Here is a 21,192-nt window from a genome sequence, read left to right as displayed (position 1 = left end):
ATAAATTTATAAATTTAATTGGAATATATCGTAATTATTGTGGCAAGAATTGTGATTTTTGGAATCTTTAACTATGAATAATTGTTTAAATCCCATTGTGGATGACACATCAAATTGAAAGGGTTTTAAGAAAATCGTTTTCGGTGGAAACTATTGCTTTTAGTAATTTAGTTTTTTATCTTATTTTTTTTTCCATAATTAGCTATATTGTGTAGGAAAAGTTGGAAACTCTGTGAAACTCTAGACGAGATTTTTTTTTTCATAATTAGTTATAGTGTTTAGAAAAAGTTAGAGACTTTCTGAAACTTTAGATGGAATTGTTTTCTTATTTATATCATACTTTTTTATAAGTAGCAATAGAGTTTAGAAAAAACTGGAGTCCCTACAAGTGTTCCAAAAAATAGATTGGTGAGGGTATAACTATAATATATATCTAAGGAATTGAAATATGTCATAATTATTGTGGTCGTAATTGTGATTTTTTGAATCCTTAACTGAATAAATGTCTAAATCACACAGTGGATGACGCATCAAATCGAAAGGGTTTTAGGAAAATCGTTTTCAGTGGAAATTATTGTTTTTAGCAATTTAGTTTTTTGTCTCCTATTTTTTTTTCGTAATTATATTAGTAATATTGTTTAAGAAAAGTTGGAGATTCTGTGAAACTCTAGATGAGATTGTTTTTTCGTAATTAGCTATAGTGTTTAGGAAAAGTTGAAGAGTCAGTGAAACTCTAGATGAGATTGTTTCCTTATTTATATCATACTTTTTTATATTTAGTAATAGAGTTTAGGAAAAACTGGAGTCTCTATGAGGGTATAGCTGCTATAGTGTTTAGGAAAAGTTGAAGAGTCAGTGAAACTCTAGATGAGATTGTTTCCTTGTTTATATCATACTTTTTTATATTTAGTAATAGAGTTTAGGAAAAACTGGAGTCTCTATGAGGGTATAGTTATAATATATATCTAAAGATAAAGATAAATATTTGTTTCATATTTTATCTCCTATTTTTTCTTAATTAGCCATGACACGTGGACACTCTAGAAACGCTTCCTCAATTGAAAAGGGTAGAGCTATAATATATATATAAAGATTATTTACACCTTGCTAATTAACCTCCCTGTTTTTCAGATTATGAGCAATTTGCGGTCTAATTCTTATCTCCTGAAATTTTCTATTTCCCATTCTACCCTTTTCATTAAATCAAACCCTTAAATTAACTGGAGATCCTTACATTGAAGAACACCTCTCTGATAAAGCAGACAAACAACAAAGATTCTTCATCCTTACACTAAAAAGAACACCGATTTCATTGTGACAAAAAATGGTTTATAGATAACCATTTTATAGATACAAAATTAAGTGGGGACTTTGGAGGAGAAGTTGAATCTACTTATTGCTGGTAGTGTATTTGTGGAAATGCTCATGTGGAATACAATTGTATGAACCACAATCATTTGTAGTTAAATTACTGGTATGTCTTATCGTGATTTTGTTCAAGTAATTTGAAGTGGTTTTCATATGATATTGCAGGATAGAGTCCCCTTTTTTTACCTAAAAGCCGAGCTTTTATAGAGAATGAATTGGGAACACCAGTTGGCACCTGACATAATATATATAAATGTATTTTTGCATAGTCATATATATGTAAAACTATATTTACATAGTCGTTGGAGTTATGAAAACTTAAATTTACATAGTAACTTTTGGAATTGAAAATTTTCCGACGCCTAACAGAATATATGCAAATGTATTTTTACATAGTCATATATATGTAAAACTATATTTACATAGTCACTGGAGCTATGAAAACTTAAATTTACATAGTAACTTGATCTATAAAAATTTAAATTTAGAAGAGTGTGTTTACAAGTCTGCAAACAAATAAGAAACTATGCATGATAAATTGTTTTCACATAACATTTCTTTGAAATTGACTAATCTAACATCTGATATAATGAACTCATGTAATTTTATACGACATGTTAAAATGTATTTTTACACAGTAGATTACTACAACTGATATCCGACAGAACTGATCTATGTAAATTTAAATTTACACAGTAACTTGACCTATGAAAAGTTATATTTTCATAGAGAAAACAGATCGATTATAACATTTGCAAAATTATTTTTACACGGTATATATTTCTTAAACAGAACAAACCCAACTATTTTACCAACTAAAAAGATAAAACAGATTCCCATTACATAATCTACCAACACACATTAAGCCAAATTAGCCTTTTTACATCCATAATTCTAACAATTGTAGTTATTATATCAAAGATCTAACAAATCCACCAAGAACTGATTAAACAAAAATCAACTCCTCATTTCTTGCATTCTTCTTTTGGATCTCATTTTCTTTGTTGTGATATATATATAATCAACTCCAAGCCTTTTTTCAAAATCTGCCACAAGACCAACCGTAGGTAATGCGGAAGCTCTAAAGGTCTTGTATGACTTCTGCTCGTTTACATTCTGTTACAATGAGAAAAAACCAATTAATAACAAAGATTATCTATGCAAACTTTAAAATGCATAAATAAATTACCATACAAATTTAAAAGTGCAGAGTAAAACTATTATACAAATTTAAAAATGCAGATCGAGTAAAACTACTATAAGTACTATACAAATCTAAAATTGCAGAGTAAAACTACAACACAAACATGAAAATGTAAAGTAAAACTACTACGCAAATTTAAAAATGCACAGTAAAACTACTACGCAGATATAAGAATGCATAATAAAACTACTATACGTACTATACAAATCTAAAATTGCAGAGTAAAACTACAACACAAACATGAAAATGCAAAGTAAAACTACTACGCAAATTTAAGAATGCATAGTAAAACTATTACACAAATTTAAAAGAATACAGAGTAAAACTATCACCATACATTACATAAACATAAAAAAGCATAGTAAAAATACTACGCAAATTTACAAATGCAGAATAAAAACTACTACAAAAATATAAAAATGCATACTAAAACTACTACATACACAAACTTAAAAATGTTTAATAAATCCAAACCTGAAATTGCAAAACTATGAAAACTATAAAATACATAGTAAAATCACTAAACAAATAGTAAAATCACTAAACAAATGTAAATTCATATTTACAAACTAACTCATGAAAATTTATTTTAATTTTTCATACAAATTTATAAAAATATTATTAAAGGTTGAAGATTCTCACCAGATTTGGTTTGTTCATTGTAGTTTTTGGAACAGCCATCTTCTCAATTTCATCTCCATCTCGTTTAGAACTTAAATATTTGATTTTTTTGTTTGGATTTTCAGTTTTTTCGAAATTGTAGATCGAGTTCTTCTTTTTCTCTGTTGTTGCTTTCATATTTTTTGTTGATGATTCGTCCACTTTATTGTCATGTACTACGTGAATTTAGACTGGCAGGAGAAGATATTTTAGATATAAAAAGCTAGAAAGAAGAAAGTGAGAAGGAAGAGAGAAAATAGAATGAATCACGGGTCTGTTAAGTGGGGGTATTTTTGTCAGTTTTATATTTTATAAAAAGGAGGGAGATTTTGTGAGTTGTTACGAATTGAGGGGGTTTTAATGGACCCAATTGTTAACTAGGGAGATTAAACTCAAATCCTGCTAAATCAAGTCCCAAAATTTTGATATCGGTTAATATATCGGTGTATCCAAAAATGAGATATATCAGATATATCGGTTTTTTTGGTGACCAGTCTAAACTATTTAAAATATCAGACATATAATATCGAAAATATATTGGAAATATCGGATTTATATTTAAAAATGGTCAAAAAGTCAACCAATATATATCGATTATATTGGAAATATCGATTATATCGGCAATATAAAGTTTCATATCGGAAATTCCGATATATCTCGGAAAAAAAGGGATTCAATATTCAGTAGATATATGTCGGAAATATCGATATCGGTGTACTAATTTACCGAGATATATCGGCGAGATATCGGATATCTCGATGATATTTTGGGCCATGCTCTAAATGTAACATAATTTTATGACTACTTACATGAACCTCGTGTAAAAAAAAAAAATGAAGAATGATATGTAATCGAAATACTACTGAATATATAAATTAATAGGGAGTGATTCTCCAGGACAGATTGGAGAAAAAATAACAGAATAAGTTTGTAGACAAACAACTGTTTGCTGTCCACAAGACCTCAGTTTCTAACTGGTGGAGTGGCTACCCAAAAAAACTGTGTTACTGCCCAAAAACACTGTTAAACTGACCGAAAATGGATTTAACCAATAGAAATTTGATGTTTGTGGACAAGTCTGTCCACAAATTCGGACTCAAAAAATAACTCTCAAAAGTCAAAACCAATTTTTTTTTAATCACTCACAAAGACGAGGTAGATGAAAAGTCAAGTACACTCCTAACACGAAATAATAAACGATCCGGCCCAACTGAAACAATTCAGTGTATATAGTATGAACAATCATTGTTCATATCTCAACATGAGCTATGAACAATCACTGTACATACATCAAAATAAGCTATGAATAATCATTGTTCGTATGATAATGTAGACACCCTATTTTTGCACTCCAGGCATAATTCATTCACAATTTTGATTTGAATTAAATTTGATCATATATGGTGATTTTCATTCTCGAGTATTCATTTCTACATCAAACTTCTTCTTTTCAATATTCTATTAGCGTCTTTAGACTCTCCTCATCATGTTCTAGCTATGGCTGAAGTTTCATTGTTTTATGAATTTTGAACTGAAATGACCAAAATACCCTTATAACCCTTGGACCCCAAATTTCGAATTTTACGCTCTTTCTGTGGATGATATTATTTCATATATGGATTCCCCTAAAAAAATCCTTCGAAATGAGTACAAACTTTCCTAGGTTCCATTTGGATTTCAGAAACCCTAATCTTGTCCTATCCAGTTTCAGCCCGTTGTGCACGCTGTTAAGTGCAATACATTTTTGGAGCAAGATTTCGATCCAAGAGTATTTTTAAGAGTTCATGGATCTTCCTAACATGCTAAGGATCAATTTTTGTGAAGGAGAGTTTGCCTAATTTTGACCCGGTCAAAAGGAATTTGTAGTGTTAAAGAAATAGTCAAAACGAGCCTTTTTTGTTAGATTTGGACCTGTGCTCATGACCTTTTCATTAGGGTTTTTAGCCTATTTTCAAGCCTTCAAAACCCTAAAAAACCTTCCATAATTGTTTTATTTGATTTGATCCATAAAATCAAGAATATTCCAGAGAATATGCCATTTCAGAGCCATATTTGGAAACTCTAGATTGTGGGCATATTGTGGACGTTCAAGGTTTGTTTTTTGACCTAATCTATCTACAAAAACCTAAAAATCACCGGTCAAGATTTCACCCTTTATCCCACCTCTTGAATCAAAGGCTAAATTTGCTTTATTTGAGGGAGGTGCATTCAGAAATATATTAAGCCATTGGATTTTTCTTAATAAATACTCATCCATTTGATATTTTCCATTACCATATTAAAATCTATGCCTAAACACTATAAATAGGGGTCTCATTCGCCCACCAAAAGACATCTTCAACTAGTTATTCAAAGCTAATAATCTTCAACTAGTTATTCAGAGAGCTAATAGCCTAGTAGCCTTCTTTAATTTCTTGAGTGTTCTTCATTTTTCTTTTCTAGTTTATCATTATAGGGTAGAGTTTCTTTAGTTTAATCTTGAGTTGAAGGTAAAATTTCGACTTTGAGTTTGTTCTAATCAAGTTCTTTGTGTTCTTCGTCTTTAGTTTTTTTTTCCTCCTCTTTCGATTTTGAGTAGAAATTTCTTTTCACTAAAAGTTGTTTTTTCTCCCAAATCACTTGTTTCAATCCAAAAATCAAGGTTATCAATTCAAGATCAAGTTCATCATCATCATTCATCAACAATCAATCAAGATTATCAATGAATCATCAATCGACAATCAAGTATGAAACAACATTCTAAACAAGGTGACATCTTTCTTTTCTCTTTTATTTTAATTAGCATTGTATGTTAATTAAGATCATTTTTTAGTTTTATCATAACATATAGTTATTAGTCTTTAAATAATTTAGCGAAGATCATCCAACTTGGTAGTTAAATTTCAAGTTTTCTTTATTCGCCTATCTCAAAACTTTACACCTCAATAGAAATAAGGCTGGTTTCACCAGACGAGTGTGGAGTGCCTAACACCTTTCCACATCGTACCTTGACTCCCAAATCCAATAATCATCTAGTTCGAGGGACTAATCCTTCATATATGTTTTACTCAACTTTTCTTTAATAAAGTTAGTGACGACTATAAAATCAATTACTTAGATCTAGGTACACATTTTTGTGCGTACATATACAAACCTATACTATACTGATTGTTCATACCTATTTGGGGGGGGGGGGGGGAGGGGTATATACCTCAACCTGAGTTATGAACACTCATTGTTCATACCTTAACATAATGTATGGTCAGTATTTTGAATTGACTCCCGAACCCAATAATCATCTAGTTCGAGGGACTAGTCATTTACTTATGTTTTACTCAACTTTTCCTTAATAAAACTAGTGGCGACTATAAAATCAATTGCTTAGATTTTTGTGCGTACATATATAAACCTATACTGATTGTTCATACTTTTTTTGGGGGGGGGGGGGGGGTTGTACACCTCAACTTGAGTTATGAACACTCATTGTATGCAACATAATGTATGGTCAGTAAGAACACTTATGGAGGTATGAACAATCATTGTTCATACCTATTTGGGGTATGAACAATCATTGTTCATAAGTTTATACCTTAACATAATGTATAATCAGTAAGAACACATATTGGAGTATTAATTGTTCATACACAGGGGCGGATCTATGAGTTGGCTGACCCGGGCTGTAGCCCCCCCTAACTTTGCTCAAAACCCAAAAGTACAGTGGTAACTATTCACTCCAAAAAAAAAAAAAAAAAAGTGAGAATTAGTGTTAGTAGCCCCCCCTATTGTTGAATCCTGCATCCGCCCCTGTTCATACATATTTGAGGTTGTTTATACCTCAACATGAGCTAGGAACAATCATTGTTCATACATTAACATAGTGTATGAATTATGTTCACCTATTTAGGTATGAACAATCGTTGTCATTGTTCATATAACAGCGTAAGGTATAAACAATCATACCAAAACGATAAAAAGGGTAAAATTGAAAAATATTTATTTTAAATCTGGGATATTTATCTTTACGGGTTATTTTTATTCGAAAATTGGTTTTCCAGGTTATTTTCACCCGAAAATTGTCTTTGAGAGTGATTAAAAAAAAACGTTGATTCTGAGAGTAATTTTCACCCGAAAATGGGATTTGGACCAATTTCTTGATAAATTAATGATATTGGTGATTTTCACTTTTCAGTTCCTATTTAGGATTGTTATGAGCAATTTATTATACATGTGAAACTGTATAAGTATGTAGCAACAATAAGTTCCTTTGATGTTAAGATAAAACACCATAGTTTGTGATTTCCATCGCATCGCAATTTAAGAATTCCGTCGAATATTTTGGTTTTAAATAAATTTAAAATTATATATGAGGGGTTGAAATATTGAGAATTTCAAAATATGCTAGGAATATACTCCAAATACCCTATGGAATTCCGGCTTTTGAAAAACTCGGAATTCCTGTAATTTCGAAATCTTGAACTATGTACAACACTCATAGTTTGGGATTTCAGAATTCTCAGAATTCCGACAAATCCAAAAACCGAAATTGATAATATTTCAACCTATGTTATATTTTGATTTCGATAAAATTTCAAAATAATTAATATTTCGACCCTATGTTGTATTTTCGGTTTTTAAAAAAATCGAAATATCCTCTGAAATTCCAACATTCCGTTCGGAATCTTGAACACTGGCAGCACTCAACTTATTCTCAAGCTCTAGAATCAGGCTTGCTGTTGTATGGAAGCTTATCCAATTGTCAGGCACAGGACCTAAAATAGATTGCGTTAGATTAGAGATGATTGAGTTTGAGACCATATATATCCCCTTAATCCAAACTTGATTTTCGTTAAATCAGCACATGTATATCAAAGCAGATTCATTATCTTCACTCTCTTTTTCTAACATTTGTTTTTCGTATTTTATTCCTTTCCGATTCATTTATATGAGCTCAAACTGAAAACCTATAGCTACGTCACTCGGACCAACCTTCAAAGGTCTCGCACTCTCGCCAGCTGACCTTCTGGCCATGCTCTTAGTATTGTGGCACTTCCAATATTACTGTACCTTCGGCCTTCCTGTCATCCAAGTATTCAACTACAACTAAAATATGTATAGTCACCGGAACTTTATTTTGGAGTCCATTTACCCAGATAATTAGATAAAGTCTAGGACCAGTAACCATGGTCCATGGATGCACAAAATAGCCATGGGCATCCCAGGCATTGATAAACTAAAAATGTAGATTATGAAATTATTTCAGAAAACAAACGAACACACACAAGAAAGCCATCCCACCTACCAACATCGATACACAATATATGTGCCAAATGTCACAAGGAGTGAATACACAGTTGCTTGATTAATATATACCCTAAAGGAGTAAAGGGTACACTCGATTTTCTTTCTATATAGTTAGATTCAGATAGCACTCCTCCACTAAAGCTTAGTGCGACCTATGCTAACTTTGATGGTCAAAATTAATGTCTTCTGTGGGTTGTTGGCTAGCCCATTTTAATGGGCTTTAATTCTTTTCTGTCACTACTCCAGTAAAGTCTTCACTGAGGGATGACTTTGGACTCCCTCAGCTTCCTCCATTTTCAATGTATAGGGCCCCTACCCCCTTCAAAGTTATCATACTACCACTATATAAGTTGATCTCCTCAGTTGAAGTCCATCACCACAAAACCTCAAGTTTCTCAGTTTTCAGTTTTCATCTTTCACTTATAGTTGTTGTTTTTCTTAAGATGGTGCAGGGAACAGGCAGTGCAAATCATGCTGTGACCATTGCAGTCACACTACTAGTCCTACTGGTTCATTGTGAAATTGCTCATGCAGCAATCTACACAGTTGGAGATGCTCGTGGCTGGACCTTTAACACTGTAAGCTGGCCTACGGGAAAGACGTTCAGGGCTGGTGATGTACTTGGTAAGTTTGATCTTTGGTAGCTAAACGATCCAGCTGAGTCTCCCAAAACTTGTAGCACCACCCGGCATTATGTTTGTCCCCTGCCAAAATATGTGAAATATGTCATTCGATAGATTTCTTCCAAATAGAAATTTTGCCCACAATGCCCACTAGGTAGTACCTTAGTAGTGAGGGCTTTATTGGTGATGCGCTGGAGGATCTGACTCTCATTGAAATACATTATTGGAGTATATGCATTGAGATTCCGGATTCTTACAACCAAGTGCTCAATCACAACTGATGAGCCTTATGCCAAGTCTCCCAGTAGCCAGTACTGGCACCTTGCATTGTTCGATTACCCAGTGGAGCTAGCGTTGATAGACTTAGGGCCTTATTGTGAAAAATTAAATAGTAAACAAGAGCGAGCCACAACTGCCATACTATAAGTACTGGGCAAAAGTGTTTTAGCTAAATAGAAAAATGAAAAGCATATCTGAAAAAATATAAATGAAAATGGATAGGTATTGACCATATTCACATAAAAACATTTTTGTTTTTTGTTTTTTAGCACTTTAATATTATTATTATAATAAGATGAAATCAAACGTAATTAGGGGGAACTGCATTCTGAAAATGCTCTTTTGTGTGTCTTGACTCATTTAGATTAAAATTCACATACATGCTAAAGCGTGTGTTCATGGTGTAGTTTTCAAGTACAACCCTTCATTCCATAACGTGGTTGTCGTTGACCCGAGGAGCTACAACACATGCCGGACTCCAAGGGGTGCAAAAGTGCTTAAGAGTGGGACTGATCGGATCAGATTGGCAAAGGGTCTCAACTCTTTTATCTGCAATTATACTGGGCACTGTGAGTCTGGGATGAAGATCACTGTTAATGCAATATGAGTGAAGTTTCAAGCTGTACTTTATATAGCTCTATTAGTTATTATTACTACTGGAACAAGCACCCTGAGTTTTCATAGAATGAGACTGATGTAACAGGAGTGACTATAAAGTAAATAAATTAGAGCTTCTATCATTTTTCCATGGTACTGCACTTTCGTATCACCTGTGAAAGAAAAACTTCTGGTAAAATGTGGCTATCCACACCTCAACAGTGAAAAGAGAAAAATGAAGAAACTAGATATAATTCAACGGCTACTGTTATAAAATACTACGCGGCAATAATGTAATCTTACATTTTCTTTATGCGACTTCAATGTTGTGCCGAGTATATACGACTATGCAAGAGCACATATAAGAGCATTTGCAATGCAGGTGATAGTTTTCCCCCTCTTTATCACCGCCACCTCATCACTTATTCACCCTCTTTTCACTAACCCGGTGAAAAACAAGGTGAAGGCTGTTCCGTCAATCAATCTGGTGATAAAAAAAATATCTCGGACGGGATGTTGGATTCCGTCTGGACGTAAAAATTGAAAAAACACTCCGGACGGAATGAAACATCCCGTCTGAAATTTAAAAAAAACCGAAAAAAAAATCGAAAAATCATGCAAGACGGAATCTAACATCCCGTCCGAAAAAAAAACCCATTTTTAAAAAAAAAAAAACACACGAGAGGGAATCCAACATCCCGTCCGAAGTTAACAAGTCAGTGAAAAACTCAGTGGAAGATTTCACTTTGTTTTGAACTGGGAAAAACTATCACCGAGTTTATCACCCTGCATTGCACAGTGCTTTTGGACCCAACTAGGTGATAGTTTTCACAAACCCCCCTCTATCATAAGAACTTCTAATTCATAACCCATGTGAGTATATTAGTCAACATCTGATTTCCCTTGAATCGTGGGATCTGATACGTTGTAGTATCTTTACCTTGTGACGTGTATCAAGGTCTCAAGGATGATGTATGGTTGATTGGTTGGTTATAGGCCTAGGAGCCTATCCAGACCACCATTGTTTTCTTAATCAGAAACTTCCCATGGACTGGTAACTGCACCACTTTTAAAACCAATTGCGTGTTATATTCATTCTCCTTATTGGAATTTTTGGGTTCCATGGAACTGATGGAAGATGAGTTCTATTTTCTTCCTTTTCCTTTACTTTTATTCAACCAAATGTTAGTGGATATAGGACTATAGGTCTGCTATGCTTCCTAATGTGAATTTCAACAGTAAAAGGAAAAAGAAATAGCGTCCGACGCTTCGACAAGGTTTGAACCAAAGATTCAAAGTATGCTCATATTAGACAGTGTCAAAGTACGCCATGTTCCTACATTCTTCTAAATGGATGATACTAGGACCTTATACTGGTTCACTTTTGCAATCTATGCATGATTTGAAACACACACTATGCTTTATCAGTTCGCCATGAATTTCACAGAAATAAACAGTTATACAACACCAAAGTACAAAAAGATTACATGAACTGTGGCAATTTTTCATATAGAAGTTTGGTTACAGTACAAGTTGGAGGCATGTACGATCCTCCACATCCAAAAGCCTAAATTGGTTTGTTTGAAGCCATCAGATATATGACAAGTAAAAGGCATGAATAAGCTATAAAGACCATCTTTCAGAAGCACTTCCTGTGAACAATTGATGGTCCTGTTTCGTCATAGTCTGCTTTAGTCACGTGCTGGTTTTGTGGGAAGACCACCTTGGCAAGTATGGCACCTCCCATCCATGCTGAGTTCTTTGTCATATTCTCTGGCATATACTCTGGAGCCTGCAACAAGATATAATCCAGAGCACAAAAATGAAAAAAAAAAAAAAAAAAAAAAAAAAAAAAAAACTATTCTTTGTTTCCAAATGTATCAAATGCATTTCTCTTCTGAACAAGAGATAACTTATGATCAAGATTCTACATCAGTACTCTTTAATAGTGAAATCAAATGCAGGGAAACATGTATTCGTTGCAACAGGTCTCGGTAGTTGATGTTACAGTTTTCTAATGGACCAATTCTGAGCTGACTATCAACTGGATAGATAGGAAACGGGTTCAGTTTAGTTTAAACAGTACTAATATCATTTCCTGAAGACTAAATCAGATACCTTAACAAGACAAGGTCGGATGGAAGATGAGCACAGATTCGATTCTTTCTGAAACCTTTCTTCAAAACCTACACAGCAACCCAATAAATTGGAGTCAGCAGCTAAACTTCCGTGACCTGTTTAAGTAAACCCATCAAAATTTTCTAGATCATATTGTTCCACTTGAATCTTATTACTAAGCATCCATTCTATAGATTTCAGAATTTTGATATGGACAGTGGTTGATATCAAAATGCATGGACATTGGCCAAACCATGTCAATGCTCCATCAAATAGAAAATATCAATCAAGCTTCTGACAGGAGACATACCGATCATGGATGCTGTACCACCACAAAGCACTGTGTTTTCCAATAGCTGTCGGTGGTTCTCAGATGACACACTTGAGATACTTCGTACAAGCTGCTCAACAATCCCATGCTCTTCCAACCCCAATATAGATGGCTGGAATAAAGCCTCGCCAACAACATACCTTTCTCTCCCAATGGTTATAACCTGAACAATGCAACACACAACATTAAGCATGCTGCATGCTCAAAGAGAAAACTCAACACAAGGTAAGCAGTAAATCCAATGACTAATATCAAGTAAGTTAAGTGAGACGATGTACAGTCTAAGAATAAATAGCATTGATATGGATCCTAACCTAAGTGATCTTCTACGCCAGATCAACATAAACATTCTATATTTCTATCCCATTATTCAGCTATCAATTTCTTATCCATAGCATATTCTATATCTCTCTTCAGATATCCAATAGAATACAAGATGAATGATGATTACTGTAACAGATTAAGGAAACTTCGTGGCTAAGAGGGAAGAGAAGAAAGGTGCAGGTGCACTTCCCAGATATGATTAAAAACTCTACTAAACCCTGTCTGGCTCAAATGCTGGAGGGTCCACAATAGGCGCCGCTACCAAGTGATTCCCAAACAACAATGACAATCATCACTAGCATTAGCCTACTCCAATATACTGAAGTTTCTAAATCACAATACAAAACCTAAAATTGCAATAGAAGAAAAAACCTGTCCATCTGGAAGTGTATGTTGCTCTGTTTGACATGATGATATGGTCTCCTCAAAATCAGCTGGATCTTCAGCACAGCATGCATATTGCTCTTTTAATATCTCAACATCAGAGGTGGAGAGATTTGCAAGTGGATTAGAACTTTGGAGCTCCCGAGCTAGTAAGTTAGTCAAGTCAATACCTCCTATTTCAAATCTCTTTGAGGCAATGTGCTGAACTGCACCTTCATATACTGGTGCAATATCTGGTACAAGATAATGAAGCATCTAATGTTTAGCTAACATTTCACCTAGATGAAGATACTTAACATTAAAGTCCATGCCTAGTTAAGCACTTTGGTAGGCGATAAATTTATTTTTTTTAAGTTGACCCTCTGAAACACCTAGCGGTAACTACTGCACCAGACAAACCAAATAGCCTAGAAACTTAAATAGACAGTCATCAGAAGTTAAAAAAAGTTCCATGCTGTCCATTCAATACCTTTAAACATTCTAAACCAGAGGTAACTGTTGAGCGAATATGGGGGACTCAAAACCAGAAATACTGTATGTAGGAATCAATACCTATCTTTCCATGCCCGATGTCAACCGTGCAGCCTGAGATGCGTCCTACTGCATAAAGAGACAGTACTGCTTGTTCAGAAGCATAGAAGCCCGAGACATTAAATGTTTCGAACATCAATTGTACCAAACGTTCTCTTACTGCCTGTGAGACCAATTAAGAGAAAAAAACGAGTAAGCCTTTCATGTAGCAAAATCTAAAGATATCATCTTGGTGAAATTAACTTGCAGCAAACAATTTTGAAATAGGGTTAAATGTTGGGTAAAGATTTACTCCCAAAGGTTTAATTACCCTCTTTTAATCTACCACACACAGCACTCCTACCCTCATGCCTTCCACTTGGCCCAGGTGATCAGGAACTAGTTATCCATCCCCCAGCAGTCATGCCGACCATGTCCATTCTAATTATAGTGTTGTAGCGTAGAAGACAATTCGTGAATACAGGACAATGTAAAACTAGACCTCAAAATAGAGTGCCTAACTACAGCAAGAACATAACACTCCTAAAAGTAGATGAGCAGCTAGCTATAGTGAGTTGATAGAAATAAGAGTTCGCCTTCTATTACAACCATATTTTACCAAACTATTAAAACGCCCCAAGGACTTCTAATAGAATCTTATGTATAATCATATCTCATAAAAACTCAAACCCGTCTTATTGAGTCACAGTCATTAGGTCATCTTCATTTAACAAAACTTACAACAGAACAGAACAATCACAACATACATATCTAAAAGACCTAAAAATCATGCTTTTCAATGAATACAAGTAAAAGATTCTGTTAACCTTGGGAGTTGAAAGTGGGTCTGTGAATAGAATTTGTCCTTCATTACCAATCTCCCATCCAAGACCAGTATACAACACATGACTCAACAAGTCTTCCATAGCATCCCAATCTTTAATAAAACCCCTTACAACTGGATCAACAAATATCTCTTCCACTGAAGTATTATCAGACAACCCGTCTTCCAGCGTCCGTTGCATTTGCGTAGGGATAATCTAAACCACATTTACCAAATATAATAAACCACTATACCGAATAAAAAATGGCGGGCATTATAAAAAATAGTTGCATTACCATTGTGGGAGCTTGATCAGGAACAGCGAAGCCTGCTTTGAGAAGCCTCGAACCCGCATCAATTACCACTGCTTCCATTGCCATTACTACAATAATAATACCAGCATCAATTACCACTGCTTCCATCGCAAATAATAAAGATACAAATGGTGGGGTTTTATTATTAGTGCAGTTTTTTTTAAAAAAAAAAAAAAAAAACTGATGGGGTTTTAGGGTTTAAGGTAGTAAAGATGTAAATAATCTTGTACCTTAAACCCTTTAATTAAACAAGTAAATAAATGGTAAGAGAATATCGTTTACCTTAGAAAGAGAGAGGGATTTTGAGAGGTAGACTCAACTCTGACTGAAGAGCGAAAACTGTTTTGAAAGTCGAATTGGCATATTTGGAATATATATATATATCAAATGTGCCGATAAGTTTTGAAATTTTCTGGTGACATTTGGCATATAAGAGCATCTCTAGGTGGTAGTATCACCTGTCAAAATCTTGAAATTTGAAGAAATAATTCATAATTTTCCGGAATTCCAACTTTAGGTGATAGTAAATTCGGTCGTATAATATGTTCGTTCACATTCTTGTTCGCAAATTTGTCAATTTGGATACGGATGCGGAGTGACATTGGTAATGTCGCGCGCCATTACAAATGTCGCCCCAATTTTTTTTTGACTTTGACTAGCACCACGCGCCAGTGGTACTGTCGTGCGCCATTATTAATGTCGTGCGAGTTATTTTTTTTTTTACTTTTTCCATTTGGCGCGACAGTGGAAATGTCGCGCGAGTTTTTTTTTTTCAACTTGGGGGCGACAGTGGTAATGTCGCGCGACAATAGTACTGGGCGCGCATGGTATGGTCTATAATCGCATTTGCGGTCGATATTTGCGACCAGTTAGAATTGGTCAAAATTTGCGACCAGTTTCTCGAAACATTTTCTTCAAATTTAAAGAGTATACTACCACCGCCTAGAAATGGTGTAAGTTTTTATTTTGTTTCAAGATAATGTTTTAGCCTGGAAACATGCCAGCGAAATAACACAATCAATATTTGCTAGTTACTAGCCGCAATCCTTGTAAAAACTAGCCCTGATCAATAAATGCATCAAAGCAGGCCTGTAGTAGTTCTACAATTGGATTTCACAACAAATTAACTGCAAGTAACGGCTCTGTTTGGAATTACAGGCCTGCGTTGATTTGCATTTTGCTATGCGTTAGTTGCAAATAAAGAACTTTTGAAGTGTGTGTTACTCGCTAGTTACTACGTAGTTTCTCAAAACTGTGACGCGAGTCATAGATTGCGATGCAAGTCCCAAATTGTGCGGCGAGTCCCTTTTGAATAGCACGAAAAGTGACAAGCGCTGCTTCCATTGTCGCTATTTTTATTTGTATGGATTAACTTTTGTAAGATTTACTTCCAGCCTAAATCCGTGTTGCTTGGATGCACTTTTGATTTCCTCAAGAATGAGTACTGGGGTGCACCGTGAAATTTTCACTTGCAACATGAATAATGTCCTTCCAATCATAGCTGGATGCCTGGATATAGCTACTTCAGTTCATTGATGATCTATTGTTTATAAGCACCTATATCTAACTCATTAGCTACTTTGATGAAGAGATCAATGACTCGGTGAGTTATACAGTCTTGAAAGACAATTACAACAAAATTTAGCTATGTAAAGGAAAATATAATGAGTTCATTAGATACAATTCGGAAATACAAAAGGTAAATTTCCTCTTAAACTGTTCACCATTTCCAGAAAACATTAGAACCACACTTGAATTTATCCTTCCCTTCACATTCCAAAGCCAAGTCCTCACTGATGAATGGAACTTTCTGCATCACCCAAGCCAAACAAGAAATTAAACAAACTTGAGCAAATTAAATAATCAACAACAATAACGGTACATAAGTTTATTTGAGCTGACAAACCTTTTGTTTGGCGAGATCTTGGCAGCCGGTGAAGTTCTCAGGGAACTTGCATGTGCCAAACTGAACTGTGTATGCCCGTGCGAAGTTAGCTCCACTTGTGGCCAACCTCTTTTTGTCATTCAATTCCTATAAAGAACATATCATGTTTGCTAATTAGCATTTAGGAACTATCAGATTGTAAACATCCCTAAACAAGAATTCCGATCACTTATTAGTTTCTCATACTTAAAAATTTAACAAGTACTAAAAGAATTGATGCTTAGAAATCAATGTTTCAATTCACTTCTTCGAAATAAATATTAACGTGGGTGTAGCCTGAATTTAAAATGCAACAAGACATGCCAAATTGCCAATGGACTTCACGAAGATTTAACAGAATACTTCTTTTCTAGTTAAATATTCCTTGCTTTAAGGATGATTTCCAGTTCACCTAAGAAAAATTCACATGGAATATATACATACGACTTTGTTACATGTATGTACTCTGACAAAAGGAATTTACAAAGCCATTTTGTCTAATATCTACAAAGCAGTTGTTATATATGAACGCTATTGAAACTATTCAACATCAGTGAAGTTATTCTAAATGGACCTGTGAGTCCTCGAAATTTCTTTTGTAGATAGATGAAGCATTCCGCACAAAAAAAATATTATGAAAACTACAAACCTTGTTGGCTTTGCTTTTCTCAAGATACTCATCAATGACGCCGGCATTGGCAGAGGAGGTAGACACGGTAGAAGCGATAAGAACAGCTGCCAATCCAAGAAGTGCAGCTCTTCTTCCGTCATCACTACCTTTCCCTTCTGAAACTCTAGCCTGTTGGGCCTTGATCATTGGCAATTTAGTTCCAACTGGCAATGCAACTGATGCCGTAGATGCATGTTTGAAACTTAAATCTGATGCTCCTGTGATTGCATAGTTGCAAGCCAATACACTAGAATTCACAGCCGCCATTGCCTATATCTAATCAGCTGAAAAGAAAAATTAAGGAGAAAATGTAAACAGAAAATGGACTAAAGAGGTATGGTTGTATTGAGTATTGAGTTCGGTTTTAGTATTTTTGAATCTGTTGATGATGTGGCAGAATGTGGATGATGAGTGAACAAAATGTTGTGGTGGGAGTGTGGATAAGGTGAGATTGCCTCACGCTTATTGGAAGCAAATTCTTTCCTATGCCAGTATGCCCCCACAACAAAATTATGTGGTTCACCAATACCAATTGGAAATTTGGAACTATGAACACACAGAAATGTGTGTGGCATTGAGACATCGAGCGAGTCAGTGAGTGTTAAGGCAAAACTTAGGCTTCGTCCAATTACTTGAAGGCTAAACTACTATAGGTCAGTCCAGTGGACAAAGAAAAAGAAAACAATACAAAAGGCTGAACTAAAGCTCGGCCCAATGACTATTAAGCCTCGACTTCTAGTCTACCTTGGGCCACCATGGTGTGGCGGCGTCTTTCTTCTTTTTGTACATACCATGAGACCAATCAACAAATTTTTCTTCATAAATTATTTGGATGATGATGTGGACTTGGTTGATAAAAAACCAGTAACAAATTATACTATTTGTGAAAATGATTTCCTAATCTGATCCTAAATATATTGTCTAGAGTCTTGAACCAAATCCATTTTGTTATGATGCACTCAAACAGAAGTTTCTTGGGGAGTATTCTATGCTTGTCAATGAAGGCCACAAATCCCACAATATCAGATATTCAGATCTCTTATCTTCCAATTCTATGCAGTGGCCGATAACCTCTTTCTCTTTATTACAAGTTTAAACCATGTGTTGTGCAGATTTTATTTTATTGCCCCCCTCCGCTCTTTCAAACTCTCTTTTCATCAAGAAAACTAGTTGGAATCCTTGTGCACCTTAATGAAGGTTTCTAAAGCAGCTTGGCCTGTTCTAGCACCCGTGGTTTAGGTCCCCAGTCCTCACCTCATGCTGGGAGCTAAAAATTACATTTAGCTAAGAAAATCTTTCATATGAATAAAGAAAACTTGTATATATGGGAATGACTACGAGGCACAAAATTAAGAACAATTTTCTGTTTCTATACAAATATACAATAAGATACAATGCATTTGCGTTGCTCACTTGCTCGATACATTTAGTTTGTTTGGCAAGAGTGCTGGAGATGAAAAGCGCATGGCCAGAAAATTCAGAGTTTTCTTGTAGTGAAAGGGTCTATTCGTCGAGAACAAAAAAGGGTTAATTTAGTCTCACATCAGTTAGGTGCCGTCATTAGACTTGGAATTTACACAACCTTTGCAGTAGTATTAATTTTCTGAGATGAGGACACTTGAAAGATCCATGGCTGTTATTATAGACAAAACATAAACAGCTCTTAAGATAGAGACCTCGTAGATAATACAGCAGCTAAGATCCATATATCCTTGCACCTCAATGTCATCTATAGCTGCTGGTTCTGAATAAGCTAATTCGGTATCATTGAGAGGGTTCATTGTAAAGGATACAAGCTACAAACAATTAATTTACACTGGAAATACTGTTGCAATCATATGCCAAAACTATCATACTCATAAACCGCAATGACAATTACTAATCTACGTGTCATATCTCAAATTAGGCATGGTGTTTACTATGACGGTACTTCGTAAAAATGTAACCTCCAATGCAATATAACCTTGCCGGCCATAGTCCCGAGGTCTAAGAGCCCATGCCCCCATGGCCCATTCCTGTTTAGGCGAGCCACTGGGCCAGCATTTCCCAATAACCTCGGATTCAAGGAGATAGCAGACAAGAACACTAAAATATGAACTCACCCTTTTGGTTGTGGTGTAATCCAAACGAGCTGCTGTGGCCTGTAGGTGACGAAGGCATTGGCCGAAGGTACTAATGCGACCATAAATATGACTAACGAATATAATCACCAAGAAACAGTAGCCGCCAATATACTACAGCTTGTATGTGATTCTTATAAGGAATGAGCTACTTAAGAATCATCTCCTGCCCAAAGTCCGGCATTTGTGAACTTGAACTGACTTCTATATAATCACCATAGCGCACACACTCATTCTCGCCACAGAAAGAAACAGAGAGAAAAAGAGTACTCAGAAAGAGAGGAAAATGGTTGCTAATTCAAAGTTATGTATGTTACTAACACTTGTGCTTCTTGTTGCATTTTCCATAAATATAGAAGCCGTGCCTTCACTGCCTTGCAACCCGAGTGGCAAAGTGAGAGGGAAAAAACCCCCACCGGGAAAATGCAACACTGTCAATGACTCAGAATGTTGTGTAGAAGGAAAACTATACACAGTCTACAAATGTTCTCCAACTGTGTCTAACAGCACCAGCGCACGCTTAACATTAAACAGCTTTGAGAGAGGCAGAGATGGTGGCGGTCCATCTGAATGTGATAATAGCTATCACTCTGACGACATACCAATTGTAGCACTATCAACAGGGTGGTATAATAAAGGATCAAGATGCTTTAAAAATGTAACTATAAGAGCGAATGGAAAGAGTGTGAATGCTATGGTGGTTGATGAGTGCGATTCTACAGAAGGGTGTGACTCTGAACATGACTATCAACCTCCATGTCCACACAATATTGTTGATGGCTCAAAAGCAGTGTGGAAAGCCTTGGGTGTGAAACAGGGTGATTGGGGTGAGTTGAATGTTGTTTGGTCTGATGCCGCAAATGATACATTACAAGTTTAATTTGTCACAAAAGTTTGTTTACTTCAGAATTTGATACTATGATGCACCTAGATCCTCAGTAGATACAAGGCTGGTTCGAGTAGTTTACGCCACATAAAGCGCAAAATAATGAACAATAAGCTAAGGTCGATCAAATTCTCAAACATGTACCTGGTTAAACAGTTTTTTTTTTTTTTTTTTTTTTTTTTTTTTTTTTTTTTTTTTTTTTTTTTTTTTTTTTTTAAGGTGATGGGGTTGAGGCAAACCCCTACCGGCATGTTGATAAAACTTCAAAGAGTTACATTCCCTAAGAGTATGATCGTTAGAGGGAGAATTATCAGTACAACAACACTAGGCTCTAAGCCTTAACAATCATGAAAAAACTCATGAACATAGTCAATTCGGGTACACACACAGAAATAACTACATAGAAACATCTAACGCCTGCCACCAAACAAACATTTATCCCTTAAGACCGGATAAATATCATTCCTTAGATGTTTCTGCGCATTCTCAAAATTGTAGAAAAAGGTCTCACATTCACAGCAAGCATATGTTAGACCAAGAGCATCATCTGAAATTTCCTTGATGTATCCATCAAGGTTATTACTTTTATATCTTGCCTTGGAAGTTTGCTTAATCATAACTAAGGTAGGACTAATTTCACCAGCTAAGCGTCCCCTGACCACACTTGGAGAAGGTTCTTTGTTAGCTCTCTTTGACCTAACTGTAGTCCATTCCTCAGGTTGAGATTCCTTTTGAACTCTAGACCTTGTACCAGGTGGAGAGATAGGTTGTATTTTA

The 21,192-nt window shown here is 35.2% G+C and overlaps 4 protein-coding genes across 4 annotated transcripts; 2 read left to right on the top strand and 2 right to left on the bottom strand.

The window, feature by feature from the left end:
* Nucleotides 1-8,756: 8,756 nt before the first annotated feature.
* On the top strand, nt 8,757-10,154 carry LOC147490753 (basic blue protein-like). The gene is made up of 2 exons (XM_086566599.1): nt 8,757-9,136; nt 9,822-10,154. The coding sequence occupies exons 1-2, from the start codon at nt 8,812-8,814 to the stop codon at nt 10,019-10,021; spliced, it is 525 nt and encodes a 174-aa protein (XP_086422725.1). The 5' UTR covers nt 8,757-8,811; the 3' UTR covers nt 10,022-10,154.
* Nucleotides 10,155-11,494: 1,340 nt separating this feature from the next.
* ARP7 (actin-related protein 7) lies at nt 11,495-15,177 on the bottom strand. The gene is made up of 8 exons (XM_086567023.1): nt 15,098-15,177; nt 14,798-14,883; nt 14,506-14,718; nt 13,721-13,862; nt 13,157-13,401; nt 12,440-12,623; nt 12,130-12,197; nt 11,495-11,803 (listed from the first exon to the last, which is right to left on the bottom strand). The coding sequence occupies exons 2-8, from the start codon at nt 14,879-14,881 to the stop codon at nt 11,651-11,653; spliced, it is 1,089 nt and encodes a 362-aa protein (XP_086423149.1). The 5' UTR covers nt 14,882-14,883; nt 15,098-15,177; the 3' UTR covers nt 11,495-11,650.
* Nucleotides 15,178-16,444: 1,267 nt separating this feature from the next.
* Nucleotides 16,445-17,982, bottom strand: PSAN (photosystem I reaction center subunit PSI-N, chloroplast, putative / PSI-N, putative (PSAN)). Its single transcript, XM_086566255.1, has 3 exons — nt 17,389-17,982; nt 16,722-16,847; nt 16,445-16,625 (listed from the first exon to the last, which is right to left on the bottom strand). Exons 1-3 carry the CDS (start codon nt 17,674-17,676, stop codon nt 16,536-16,538), a joined length of 504 nt encoding a protein of 167 aa, XP_086422381.1. The 5' UTR covers nt 17,677-17,982; the 3' UTR covers nt 16,445-16,535.
* Nucleotides 17,983-19,755: 1,773 nt separating this feature from the next.
* On the top strand, nt 19,756-20,552 carry LOC147490750 (putative ripening-related protein 1). Its single transcript, XM_086565679.1, has one exon. It carries the CDS (start codon nt 19,816-19,818, stop codon nt 20,407-20,409), a length of 594 nt encoding a protein of 197 aa, XP_086421805.1. The 5' UTR covers nt 19,756-19,815; the 3' UTR covers nt 20,410-20,552.
* Nucleotides 20,553-21,192: the final 640 nt, after the last annotated feature.

The sequence above is a fragment of the Coptis chinensis genome, chromosome 6, assembly GCF_015680905.1.
Source record: "Coptis chinensis isolate HL-2020 chromosome 6, ASM1568090v1, whole genome shotgun sequence".
NCBI classification, from domain to species: Eukaryota; Viridiplantae; Streptophyta; class Magnoliopsida; order Ranunculales; family Ranunculaceae; genus Coptis; species Coptis chinensis.
This window is presented reverse-complemented; position numbering and strand designations above follow the sequence as displayed.

Coding starts and splice junctions, on each gene's coding strand:
- LOC147490753 (XM_086566599.1), top strand. CDS start 8,812: ATGTATAGGGCCCCTACCCCCTTCAAAGTTATCATACTACCACTATAT. Junction 9,137..9,821: donor CAGGGCTGGTGATGTACTTG/GTAAGTTTGATC, acceptor TTCATGGTGTAG/TTTTCAAGTACAACCCTTCA.
- ARP7 (XM_086567023.1), bottom strand. CDS start 14,881: ATGGCAATGGAAGCAGTGGTAATTGATGCGGGTTCGAGGCTTCTCAAA. Junction 14,719..14,797: donor CTGATCAAGCTCCCACAATG/GTAATGCAACTA, acceptor AATGTGGTTTAG/ATTATCCCTACGCAAATGCA. Junction 12,624..13,156: donor ATACACTTCCAGATGGACAG/GTTTTTTCTTCT, acceptor TGCATTGTTCAG/GTTATAACCATTGGGAGAGA.
- PSAN (XM_086566255.1), bottom strand. CDS start 17,676: ATGGCGGCTGTGAATTCTAGTGTATTGGCTTGCAACTATGCAATCACA. Junction 16,848..17,388: donor AGAAAAGCAAAGCCAACAAG/GTTTGTAGTTTT, acceptor TGTTCTTTATAG/GAATTGAATGACAAAAAGAG. Junction 16,626..16,721: donor AAGATCTCGCCAAACAAAAG/GTTTGTCAGCTC, acceptor TGGGTGATGCAG/AAAGTTCCATTCATCAGTGA.
- LOC147490750 (XM_086565679.1), top strand. CDS start 19,816: ATGGTTGCTAATTCAAAGTTATGTATGTTACTAACACTTGTGCTTCTT.